Below are 12,842 nucleotides of genomic sequence, written 5' to 3'. Positions count from 1 at the left end.
AAAAGCTGCACTGAATATTAAAAAAATATTTTTTCTGAAGTTATATAATAAGACATATCATTCATGGATTTATGGCCAAAAAAAAATATATTCTAAGAAGCTAGTCCCTTCCAGGAAATGTTTCAGAAAAGTGAGATTCATAAGAACCAAAATTCTCCCAGCTGCGGTAATTGCACACCTGATACTTGTGTTGTGGATGCCAAAGCAAGCCAGAGATCAGTGCCATCACCCCAGAGTAATGGAGAAGAAAATCTGATCCTTTTTGACTACGTTACTGGTACATTCCTTCTGGATTAACTTTCAGATGCCTTGAATGGTTACACTCATGATGTATAGTGTATTTTTTTTTTTCAGAGGAAAGATACCGTAGCAACGGTATGGGGGGGGTTGAAGCAGCTCTGCTTCTGAAATTACTGTCCTGGCAGTTACAAAAGTAGGGAAGCGTAATTAAATCAGCATGTTAACAAACTGTGCTTAGGAGTGTGATAAACAATATTTAGCTCAGAATTGTGACAGTAAAAGAATTGCTCCACTAATTGGTTTCTCTGTGTACTCCTCGGCTTCAGATTGTGTCCGGACAGAACGTCTGCCCTAGCAATAGCACGGGCAGTCCGTGCATTGAAATCGATGTGCTGGGGATGCCTCTGGATAGCTGCCATTTCCGGACGAAGCCCATTCATCGCAACACTCTCAACCCCATGTGGAATGAACAGTTCCTTTTCCGTGTTCACTTTGAAGATTTGGTCTTTCTTCGGTTCGCAGTTGTTGAAAATAACAGCTCAGCTGTAACAGCTCAGAGAATCATTCCCCTAAAAGCTCTAAAAAGAGGTACAGTATAGTTTGTAGTGACGCCCTATGCCAAAATGGTCCAGCAGATTCCTGGACTGAATCCTGCCGGAGGGATATTTTTAATCAGCTGGTTGCATTTTTCTGGAGGAGACAGGGAGCAAATATCAGACAACATACTTTGCCCTGGCAGCACGATGCTGATCTAATAGACTCCCTGGGAGCTGGAGGCTGCCCTAGTGACTTGTAAAAAGTCAGATCTTGTGCTGTTGCAGAGACTGGGGCATCTTGTACGCGGTTGCTCCGATCCTGAGGTGTGGCTGTGAGGTTGTGTTCACCTTGAGACTTGCCGCTCCCTTAGGAAGCGTGGAGTGGTTTCACTCCCTGCCTTGTCCTTTGCCCAAGAAACTGCTGTAACTGGTGATCACTGGGCAGAGGGGAATTGCACTTCCTGCAGCCGTGGCTGGAGGAGAGGTGAAGGAAGGGTGAAAAAAGGTGAGAGAGAGATGAGGAAGCACCTCATCTATGAGATGAAGATTCTATGACACCTGGGGGAGGGAGTTTCCATATTGCCAGCAGCTCTTCAGCAGAACGGTAAAAATACTTTCACGTTTGCTTTGTGCCACTGTAATAGCACGCAACAGTCTTAGCGTATGAGGAGATCTGGCCACAGACATGCATTTTCCCAGTGAGAATTTGTCCTCGTTTCATTCATATTCTAATATTTAGCTATTTAATGTATGAATATATTGAATATTACAGCAAAACAAAGGTAGGCGGCTGTATTAGCCACTCAGCAGTTCACAGCATTTTTGTTCCACTGTTGTACAGACAAAGAGTGTTAATGCAGTGTTATTCCAGTGCTTTAAATCCTATAGGTGTGGCAAATGGTAGCTAGAAGTATAGCAAATTTGAGTTTTCCATTTATGAGACTGGTGTCCTAGGATGTGGCAAAGTACTTACAGAAGGGTTTTTTTCTCTTTAGGCTATAGACACGTCCAGCTCCATAACCTGCACAATGAAGCATTAGAAATTTCTAGTTTGTTCATAAACAGTCGGAGAATGGAAGAAAGTCCCTCTGGAAACGCTCTGCCTGCATCTGTGGTAATGTAATTTTTTTTTTTTGTGAATGCCATGTATTCTTGTCTTAATGACTACTATGGTCTGAAGAATTCTAGAACCAGGCTGTTCAAAGATGTTAGCCCCTAAACCTGCACATTTTCATTTCAAGTACCTCGATGCCTAATTCTTCTGGGCTTTGGTGGAAGTAAGGTATCTCCCACCTGGCTGAAACTGTGGGAGGGTAAATCTTTTCAAAGGTGTGTTTAGGTAGAGCACAAGAACTCCTCTGCTGGAGGAGGAGTGTGGTTGAGCAGCGAGGTTCAGAGCTGCCTCATGCATTCCTTTATGCATGAATCATAAGCAATGCATTTGGGACAAAAAAAGAAAGATGCAAATTACCAACAACTTTGGAATAATGAGAGTAAAATTGAATTCTATTACAGGAAAAGGTGGAGTCTGTATTTGCATAAATATATACGTATTTTTATGTGTGTGGGTGCACACATATATATGCTTATGTGTACAAATATGTATACATACACATGTGTGTAATATATATGACAATACGTATGTATGCATGCATGGATGGATATGATGTATTTTTTTTTAAATAGCCCTTAATGTTAGGTTACCCAGGTTACTTGTGTTTTAGTAACTTTAAGCATGTATATTATCATTTTGCTGATTCCTAAAGTGTTAGATAAAACCTCCTGAGCTACTGTGTGTGCAGCAGATGTGTTGCAGATGTTATCCTCCTGTGAATACATGCCGAACACATATCTTGGTGAATTACTAGGGCAGAAAGGAAGAACATAAATGGTTTGGAGGGTAAAACGAAGCTGAATTCGTACGCTGAATCCAAATAGCCTGAGCTCAGCTAGAACACAGATAGTGAGCGATGGAGGTCCACCCTTTGTTCAGTGGCAGTTTATGTATTCTCACTGGAAAACTTCCTTTTTCTTCTTTCTCTTCAGCTTCAAGGTAGGGTGGGCTGGGGTCTTTTGGGGGGTTGGTTTGTTGGGGTTTTTTTTAATGCCTTGATCTGTAGTGTAAGAGACATGTATTAGCTGGATAGCTTTGCTCTGTCAAGGTCCTTACAACTTGTGTGTACAGTTTCTTTTAAGCAACCTAAAAATAACATGCCTGTGTGAAAACATTCAGTAACCTGTTGAATGTTGTCTGGACAGTTGTTTAGCATGGGGGAAAGGAAAGCTGCTGTGACTTACAAAGTGACGATTCATGGAATTCCAGGCCCGGAGCCTTTCACTGTTTTTAATGTAAGTGGGGGGACCACGGCTGCACAGCTTCTCCATCAGGTAAGTTGCCCGCTGAATTGCAGACTAGCTGCAAGAATCCACACTAACATAATTCTGGACATCGATCTCCCTGCATTTCTCCCATGCAGGGTCATTGTACTTCATTCATCACAGCAGGGAGGTGCTTTAGAAATGTATTGCTGTGGAATTAACTGCATTGCAAACGCAGGCTATCATCAGTGAAATTTTCCCAATCTTGGCTTCAGAGAATGGGTTTATAATCTTAGAACATATTCCCTGTTAGTATTTTAATATTTGGGCATATGCAGATGAGAAAAACAATCTTTCTGACCGACGGAGGCAGTGGGCTGTCCTTACAACAAGGGCAAACATTTCTGCGCAATTCTTTGAACTTGAGCGCCACAGGAATAAAGAGTAAAAGTTAGAGGGCTAAGTTCATGAGTAGAAAAACCAGTCAACTCAACAGGGATTGTTATTCTAGCAGTGGGAAAAGACTGTACAGTCCTGGGATTATGAATAAATTGTCTGGCCAGCCAAACAGGACAGAAATAAGCTTAAATAGTACTGCCTTGTCTGGAATAGTTGAACTGCTTGGCTAGGCTAAAGAGAACGGTACATTACCCTGAAGTAAAATATCTGAATAATAAATAGCACATCAGAAATCTTGCCTACGCTATGAGAATAGTTATTGATTCTTAAAGTTTCTTTATTCATTCTCATTTGTAACTACTAATTATGCAGTGTTTATATTTAGCATTCTAATTGCTGTGTGTGTATTCTGGTCTGTCTTAGCTCTTGGCTACCACAAAAGGCACCGAGTCATGTGCTGCAGACTATTTTCTGATGGAAGAGAAAAGTTTTATATCAAAAGAAAAGAGCGAATGCAGAAAACCACCATTCCAGAGAGTGATTGGTCCTGAAGAAGGGTTAGTGCAGCTTTTGAACAGTTGGTTCCCAGAAGAAGGATATGTTGGAAGGATTATCTTTAAAACCCGAGAGGAAGTAAGTCTGTTTTAGATAAATTGTTATTTACAAAGGTAGCTAAAAATAGCTGTTAGGACCAGGAAACAAAAGGGTGCAGTATTTGTTTCACTATTTGGTGAGTAATGTCAATGCCATGTACATCATTTAAAACCAAACATAACTCCTGAGTGAGCACAACTAGACTTTATACACCTGTGTGACACTAACCTCACTCAGCTCTAGGATCAGCTATGTGGCGTTTCATCATTATCGCTTACTCAACAGTTCAATGCCCCACTAGCATACTGTTTTGACTGATAGTTCTAATTTAATGTAAATCTAGATTTTGATGTGATAGGAGATTAATATAAAGAAAGGAGGATAATAGTTAATACCAAAGGCTCATAGATGACAGAACTCCAGACTACAATTATCACTTTAGATGTCAGCAACTTCTTCTCTGTTTGGAAAAATTAGAAAGGATTTTAATATTAAAGAACTCTAAAAACCTCAAAGGCTGATTAAATTATCAATGATAGCCTAAAATAATGAAATAAGTGATTTCTTTAAATTTAGAGGAGGAAGATGGAGTGATTACTGCAGTTTAAACTATGAGCAAAACATCCACAGCTTGAAAATATGCTGGTGCCCAGGCTTGTGAGAGAGAAACAAAAAAGCAAGAGAAAGACACTTAATGATCTCATTTTCAGAGGCATTTCCTTTGGTCAGTTCAGCATATAATAATGCTTGCTTAGCCTGAACATAGTAATATATGTAACATATGTTTATATACACAAATGACAGAGATCCTCTGGGATCCTTTAAAATGAAAAAATGTATTTTTAACTAATTATTTTGACGCAACTTTTGATAAAGCTTCAATTTGACAAGTTACCATTGTATTACACAAATCAGCATTCTGTTTTCCTTTATTTCTAGTATTTGGAGCAAAAATTACTAGGTAGAAATTCACTTGTGGATGTAGTAGCCTACTTAATTCAGTTGACTGCAACACTTACTTTGTAAGTGTATGTGACCACAAATGTGTCACTGGCAAACCCCATTCTTTCAGAAGAGTTAAAATCTGTCTTAGCGTATGTGAAAATTATGCTGTAGTCTTGTCCTGTGATGCTAGTACCTCAAAGCGTTATCTGTAATTTTGAGCCTTTCTGCAGGTAGCAGCCTCAGATCTCGGAGCTAGAAATGAAGCTGCAAATTTGCATGGAAAAACAAGGAGTTTGGTCCACTTCTAGGGTGCGATACGCAGCCCGTGTTTACAGCTTATGAATTCCAGCTACGTTACAAGGGGTTGGAGAGAAACGCATTATCTGAGAGAAGGCGCGGGGAGGAATTCTGTCTAAAATCTGCAGTAGATGAATTTGGCTCTCCTTTTTTCTATAGAATTTAAACGAGAGAAACCTCTTTCAAGAAGCCAAGGAAGATGCAGCCATCAGCTCTGAGGATGACAGTTTCTTTGTTCAGGTACATGATGTCTCCCCAGAGCAACCACGCACTGTCATCAAAGCTCCCCGCTTTAGCACAGCTCAGGATGTCATACAGCAGGTGAGCAACACGTTCCCATTTAGTAGGTCTGTAATGCGTAGGGTGGAGGTTGGTTTCACACAAGATAAGGTGGGGTTTGTTCTCGCCACTAGCTGAGCAATCAGTTTAGTAACCTGAATCTGAGGGAATGCCGCCTTTTTTGTGATCTTTTTTTCTGCTTTTAAACAGACTCTTTGCAAAGCCAAATACTCCTACAGCATTTTGAGCAATCCAAATCCAAGTGATTATGTGCTCTTGGAAGAGGTGACGAAAGAGCCAGCAAACAAAAAGTCCTCAACATCTAAACCATCTCAGAGGATTCTCTCTGATCAAGAGTGTGTGTTTCAGGCCCAAAGCAAGTGGAAGGGAGCAGGAAAATTTATCCTTAAACTCAAAGAACAGGTTCAGGTAAAAGATGAAATGCTTTGCAGCAGGTTTTATAGAAGGTGTATGATCAGCTCAATGGGAACGTACTGTCAGTGGGAGGGAGACGTGACTGGCATGAGGCTGGGTGGGGAGAAAAGACTACAGCAAAAAGCAGATTCCTCTTTTCTCCCCACCCCCCTTACTTTCGTTCTTTGCAAAATTGCATCCGTTAAATCCAGCAACATGATTCCCTCACAGCCTGCAAATCCCATGACACCCTTGATCTTCTGCTGCTAGCTTTCTGTTTTTCAAAATCTTCTGGCTGGGCATGCCCTGCTCCCCATCATAGTAAAGCAGGACTGTTCAAATGGGCAGAACCTAAAAACTACTGGAATAAAGTCCCCTTTATTCCTGCCCAGTGAAAAAGTTGTTCTGTTGCTTTATCTCAGGCTTTGGAAAATGGCAGGAATGAAGTACGTGCCTGCTGGGAGGAGCCATGTTTTCCTTTCCAGAGGATGCCACCAATCCGCAGCAGTTGTTGCCTTAAAATAACTGTGTCATAAGCACAGATTTTTATACAAGTTTATACCAAATTTGCTGAACATATCTTTTACAATGCATAATTTTCAATTAAATTATTCAGAAGAATGCACTTGGCTATGAAAGCACGGCCACACTGAATTTCAAAAGGGAGGCCTGCTTCGAAACATGTTGGGTGGTTTCATATTAATTCCTATTTCACAGCTGACAAACAGCCTGTTCAACCACTTCTATGATTTATTTTTTTTTACAGGCAGCACGAGATGACAAAAGAAAAGGCATTTCCTTCACCAGTGAACTCAAGAAGTTAACCAAGTCAAGTAAGCAGTATCGGGGATTCATATCGCCACCTCTGCAGGTCTTGCCGGACAGTCCACAGAGCAAGGATGAAAGGTCTGCGTGCAGTTTGACTTTTAGTGACATTATGGAATAATAACCACCACTGCCTACAGAACGGTCTGTTCAGGTACGAGATGTTGATTCTAACTCTGAGCAATCATTTAATACATGATTTACAGAGTATTTTTTTCAACGTTGTAGTTGGTTAAACCGTAGTGAGGTACAAGGGACTGACAGAAAGGTCCATAAAAGCCTTACACCTTGGTGTGCACAGGCACAGTAAGGTCTCCAGTTAGTTATTACGGCATTTGCTACAGTGAATCAGAATGGTGTGAAGACTGGAGTTCGGCCCACTTTCTTTGCCCAGTTGAAAAACAAAACCAAAATGTTGCGTCCTGGTTGATTTTATGATATGCATTTTAATCAACTAACTGTGCTTAATTAACGATGTCCTGTTACTCTTTTGCTCTGGGCCAAATTGAATAAAGTATCCAGTAGAGCTTTTGTTATTTTTTATTACATGCATATAATAAAATCATCAGGACCGACAATCTCATTTTAGCTAAAACAGGTTTGTAGTGTTAATTTCTCTCTGTGGAAATTTTCCCAGAAATGTTTAAACATTTTTACTACCCTTTCTGTATCTCTTCAACTTCTTCCATCTTGCTTGACTTAAAACAACAAATGTAATACGCAAGGCAAGACTGTCCCGTTTATATGAAGATAGTACATGTAACTTGTCCACCGACGTACACTAACCAGATATTTGCATAGTGCTACTATAGCACTGAGGTATCATCTGAGAAGTTACAGCTCATTGTAAATGAAGACGAAATCTCAGTGTTGATAATCCTGTCTCACATATGGCCAATTTAATATTACATTTTTCTTTCCACATACACCTAATTATTAAAGCATTCTTTGACACGCACGGTTACACTACTGCTAAATCATTAACAGAATTCAAATAATATTTTCATCTGCAAAATATTTCAGATATGAAGGGACAAATTTGATACCTTATTTCTAGGCTACTATAAAAAAACCCTAAATCATCAAAACAATCGGAATTCAAGAAAAGCAAAGTAAATTGTGGAAAGATCCCAGTCACGTTCCCTCCTCTTCTGCATTTGGTCCTTCATTTTTTTGAAAACTGGAATTTACATCACTGAATCCTTCTGCAGTGCCTTTGAAGGAACCTGCTGCGGTCTGAACTGGTCAGCAATTGTGTGCCCTGTGCTACAGATGCTTAATCCAGGCAATGCTGCTGGATTAACATCCAGAATCTGGGAATCCTGAGTGGGATGTCGTAGATTGGAAAGATGCCTGTCAGCTATCACAGGAGTCTCCTCTTCCCGTGTCTTCACATCTGCAGGTTCTCCATCGGCGGATGAAGAAATTTTCTTGGACTGTATGTTGTAAACAAACGTGTTGTTGCCCTCCCCTTTTTAAACAAAAGATAATTTTAGTGACTTGCCTCTGGGGAAACTGAAGGCAGGGAACCAGAGTGTTCTTTTATGTGTATTATATTTAAATAATGCACTTTTACCTGAAGATTTCTGTTAAACACTGTGTTAAGTGATTGTAAAGAGATTTAAATATACTGTAACTTCCTTCGCATATCTGTTTAACTTTGAACATACACAAAACGCTCTAATTATTTATGGTTTATCTACTTTAACAAAATGTACAATAGCTAAGTACACCTAACTGGTAGTGATGCTTTGACAAGGAACAACATTTTCTTCGTATAGATTCTAGTTTTCCAGGCTTGTGTTTAAAGAAAAAATATTTATTATCACGTTCCAAAGTACATCCCATTGTGTAATATATTTATCATATACTACTTCTCGGAAAATGCAGAATTTTTACCTCTCTCTGGATTTAGAGGAAAAAATGTTTGAACTTTTCTGGTTGTTTCTTTTCAGCACAAGACGTTCAATACCCCAAACTGACCAAACTCAAAATGTGTTTGAATTCAAAATACGTTTTTCCATACAGTCAGGAAATGTCTTTTTACTTGTCTGTTAAACCCAGAGAGTATAAAGAACCCGTACACTATAACTCTTGACATTTTTGTTTACACAGAAACACTGTTACAAAGTTTTATGTTTGCTGAATTCATCTGTTGATATTTAAGTTAATTGTGGTTTTCTCTTTTTTTTTTCTCCATGGGAGTTATTAATGTGCTTAGTTAGTTAAAACAACCCATACCAACTTACAGGGGCACAAATGAAACAATCGCTGAAATCAGTCATGCCTTTGACTTTCCACAAGAAGTGTATCTGTGGTGAAGAAATTTGTCTGCACACGTTTTGTCTCCCAAGAGCAATCCCTAAAGAAAGCATTTCAGTTACCTGGTGGGACTAAATCAAGAAATCCATTAATACAGGGAGTGATTCATGCACTCAGTTATTCCACATCAACTTTAGCACTCGAGCATGAAATGCTGCTGCTCCTAAGAGAGAAACTGCATCAGGCAAAGAATAAAACAGCAGTGTAACTAAAATGAGGTTTACTTTTGATAGTGCAAGGACGAAAGGGAAAGAAGTTACAGGCAGTAGTGCCGTGACAACCAACACCGCCCCCCCCAATAATTAGAAAACAAAATAAAAGAAAGCAAAGTCATTAATTGTCATATAAACAAGCAGACAGAACCTGCGTTCTGTCACCAGAAGCTGTGAAGTCCTTCACTGTACACTACAGAAAATTCCTATAAAATAGCCATTACCAAAGCAAAAAAGTGCCCTCTTGAGGTCATTTCCAGCTTCCAGGGAAAACACCCACAGACACCAGACAAAAAAAGTCAAATTTCCCTGTGGCATATCCTCCCCGAGACCAGGCACTTCCCATTGCTTATCATCCGTACTGATGTAGCAAAACAGCGTTTGGCAATTCAGCAATCGTGATGCAGTTCAAAACCCAACCACCTCCTGGCTCAGCCTCTTCACTCGTGTATCACCAATTCCAACGACGTAGCCAGCCCCTGTAAGAATGAGCTATGCTCTCGCCCTACCCCACCCCCCTGGCGCATGCATAATGCAAGACTGATACGGAGTAAAATGTTCGAAGTGACAACTCACCCGTAGTTTTATATGCATAGTTTGCTTTGGAATACTTTGGAATTACTTACATCAACCTACCGTGCAATTCAACTAATGCAATTTTTTTTTTTTAATATTCGTTTCATTCTCTCTGTTTTTTCAACACAGTAGCAGTTTCCCATCACAAAGAATTTTTTTCTTCCGGTGTTTTTATGGCATTTTAGAAACAATACTTACTTTCCTAGAGAGTTTGCCCTTACCTATTTGGCTTTTTTTTTTGTTCTGTTCAGCAGCACTGAAAATAAAATTCTTAACATCACCTGTAGTATCATAGTAGTCTGGAAGACATGCTTGCTAATTCATTAGATTCAACATAGGAAGTTATTACACCCATGTTGTCATCCACTAATGGTTTTCTGTCACATAGATTTAAAAAGAAAAAAAACCCTTGGGAAATTGAGGGACAATGGTAGCCATGTCACATTGTGTAACGCAGGTCTAACACTAGCCTGCAGTCTAGTGGCAATTTAAAAACAGTAGTTTTGTACTAAGACAATAATTTTCTAGCTGTGGGAATAGTTGATTAATAGAAGTATTTTCCTCATCAATCAAGGTCTGCTTTTGCTGCTGTTTATCACGGGGAAAGAGAACAGCAAAATATTTGGCTTTCTGTTAAAAAAAAACAGGTTTATAGACACATAGACATTATACTGTTCCAGTATTTTCATTAATGTACATGTATCACTTAATTTCAAGTTTAGGTACTGGTGAGCATCAGAGTAAACTTTTGTTGGTGAAATGTGGTACCTTTTGGGGTGAAGTTGGAAAGGAATACAGTATCCTTCCATTTGTGTTAGTTCCAAATATCCTAATAATGACAATACAACACCACTTGAAGCATTAAACAGGAGGGTTTTTTGTTAACTTTTGTGAAAGCCCAGTTAGACAGATTTCTTGTGCTGAGTTACTATTCTAATAGGAAAGTTTATTCTGCTTAGCCACAGATTTTATTTCTGCAGCAATACCTGTCCACACATTCCTATGACAAGACTGACAAAATAACTTTGTCCCTTTCTGTGCTTTTGGCTGGGCATGGACATCAATCAGGAAAATACATTCATTTTTATATTACAAACTATTTACAGGAAGCAGCTTCCAGGATGAAGTTTGCAAGAAAGGAATGTAAATAATCAACACCTTCCAGAAACATGCAGTCTCTGAGCGGTAGCAGGCCTCACACTGAACAGTTTACAGGTGGAAATCTCACATTCTGTTGCCTATTGGCAAAAATACAGAAGTATTTTATTCTATACTATTTTAAAATCATTGTTACTTTTCTACCAATTTCTCATATTTTCCTTGGGTAGCACGTGCTGCTTGCAGTGGTGTGACTGTACGGGACAAAAGTTGGGCAGCCACGGATCCTGGCCACGTTGCAGTACTACTCAGTTTGCAGGAACTGGGGCACACCAGGAGGTACCTCCTATCGCCTGAAGGGTTTCCTCTTTCTATTTTACTAATCCCAAGTTTAGCAGTTAGAAGAATAAAGAATACTATGTCAGTTTTAATTTTTAAAACCTAGTCACGTTATTTTTACAGATCTTACTAGATGAAGTATCTCAATAGCCATCTTTAGAAAGCCGTCTGCTTCTAGAAACCACGTGCTTTCAAGAATGAAAGACTTTAACATGGAAATATCCAAATATTTCAAGAACGCATTCTCTTACATTCATAGTTTGTCTTTAAAAAAGAACTTGCTGGTAGCTTTACACTTTGGTGAAAGCCTGAGTCTGCAGCTTCTGAAGCTGAACTATCTGCTCTGCTCTAGCTCTCTGAATGCTTCAGCTAACATTTGGTTTTTAATCACTGGCTGTTACCAGTCCACTAGAAAACCCAGTTTACTTTTAGGGTAGCCCACTAAGTGTAACAACAACGGTGGCGTTCTTTCTGTCTGCGATAAGTATTGTGTAACTTCAATAGCGATAGACATTTGGCAGAGTTAGTAAATTAAACACAAAAATCAGTAGCAGTAAATAGATTTCACTCCAATACGTGTATAGGATATTTCAGAATGACTTAGTTGTACAGTTGTCTTCCTCTGCCTCTTAAAGCGTGTCAAAGTGTTCTGACAATGCAACACCACTACGTGCCAGTCTTTGTATTGTTTGGAAACTATGTAAAATGAACAATTTTAAAAGTGACTTTTCCACCTGGACTATTTTCTCTCTGCTGACTTGAAGAATAAACTTGTATTTGTATATGTTGTAAAAAAAAATAAATGGTTTAAGATGTTGACTCTTTGCTTTTGCCTTCCTGAACTGACAAAGTACTGGCAAATGGTCCCCTTGGAATTTTCAGAATTTAAATCACATCCGTATTTGCAACCCCTTAACAACTAAAAAGAACTACTCAGAAGCTGTGGGAATGGCAACCTAAACAGACAGAAACACAGGTATTACCATCAGTATTATGTAGGCAGTTTCGTAATCTACATAGTAAAATATGTATTTTCTAATCCATTAATAGATAGATGTCTATTCCAAAAATGTGTGTGAATTTATGTTTAACTACTTGAAATTTGGTGAACTAGTCTGATTAATACTAAAAACATGTATTAAAATAAATTACTTACAAAACTATCTAAGAACCATAAATCAGGATGAAGGACTAAATACCCTAGAGAAAAAGAAGTATTTTCTGATTATTGTAAGGAGGTTAAGTGACTTGAACAAAAGCTTTGCAAAACTTACAACATGTATCATTATCACATCATAGACTAAACACTACAAAACGTATTAGCTGCCAGCGAGGGACAGCCCACCACACTCCCCCGTAGAATGGATTTCGATAAAGCCAGTACTCACTTTTAAGGTATTTAATATATTTTACTTACTGTTTGCAAAGCCAACATGCAGCTGAAAAT

The 12,842-nt window shown here is 39.0% G+C and overlaps 1 protein-coding gene across 3 annotated transcripts in view; it reads left to right on the top strand.

Moving 5' to 3' along the window:
* The window catches only part of PLCE1 (phospholipase C epsilon 1), a 167,916-nt gene extending 155,702 nt beyond the window's left edge, over window positions 1-12,214 (top strand). For 2 of the 3 annotated variants that reach the window (XM_076338757.1, XM_076338756.1), the window contains 8 exons: window positions 567-828; window positions 1,772-1,890; window positions 3,036-3,164; window positions 3,918-4,127; window positions 5,490-5,651; window positions 5,820-6,038; window positions 6,790-7,002; window positions 8,060-12,214. In XM_076338757.1, the coding sequence (XP_076194872.1) occupies window positions 567-828; window positions 1,772-1,890; window positions 3,036-3,164; window positions 3,918-4,127; window positions 5,490-5,651; window positions 5,820-6,038; window positions 6,790-6,969 (1,281 nt within the window). In that variant the 3' untranslated portion in view covers window positions 6,970-7,002; window positions 8,060-12,214. Of the gene's footprint in view, window positions 1-566; window positions 829-1,771; window positions 1,891-3,035; window positions 3,165-3,917; window positions 4,128-5,489; window positions 5,652-5,819; window positions 6,039-6,789; window positions 7,003-7,905 lie in introns of all 3 variants that reach the window. The other variant, XM_076338754.1, reaches the window with a different exon arrangement.
* Window positions 12,215-12,842: the final 628 nt, after the last annotated feature.

This window comes from Aptenodytes patagonicus, chromosome 5 (genome assembly GCF_965638725.1).
Source record: "Aptenodytes patagonicus chromosome 5, bAptPat1.pri.cur, whole genome shotgun sequence".
Taxonomy (NCBI): domain Eukaryota; kingdom Metazoa; phylum Chordata; class Aves; order Sphenisciformes; family Spheniscidae; genus Aptenodytes; species Aptenodytes patagonicus.
The sequence above is the reverse complement of the archived record's forward strand: the minus strand, read 5'-3'. Positions and strand labels throughout refer to the sequence as shown.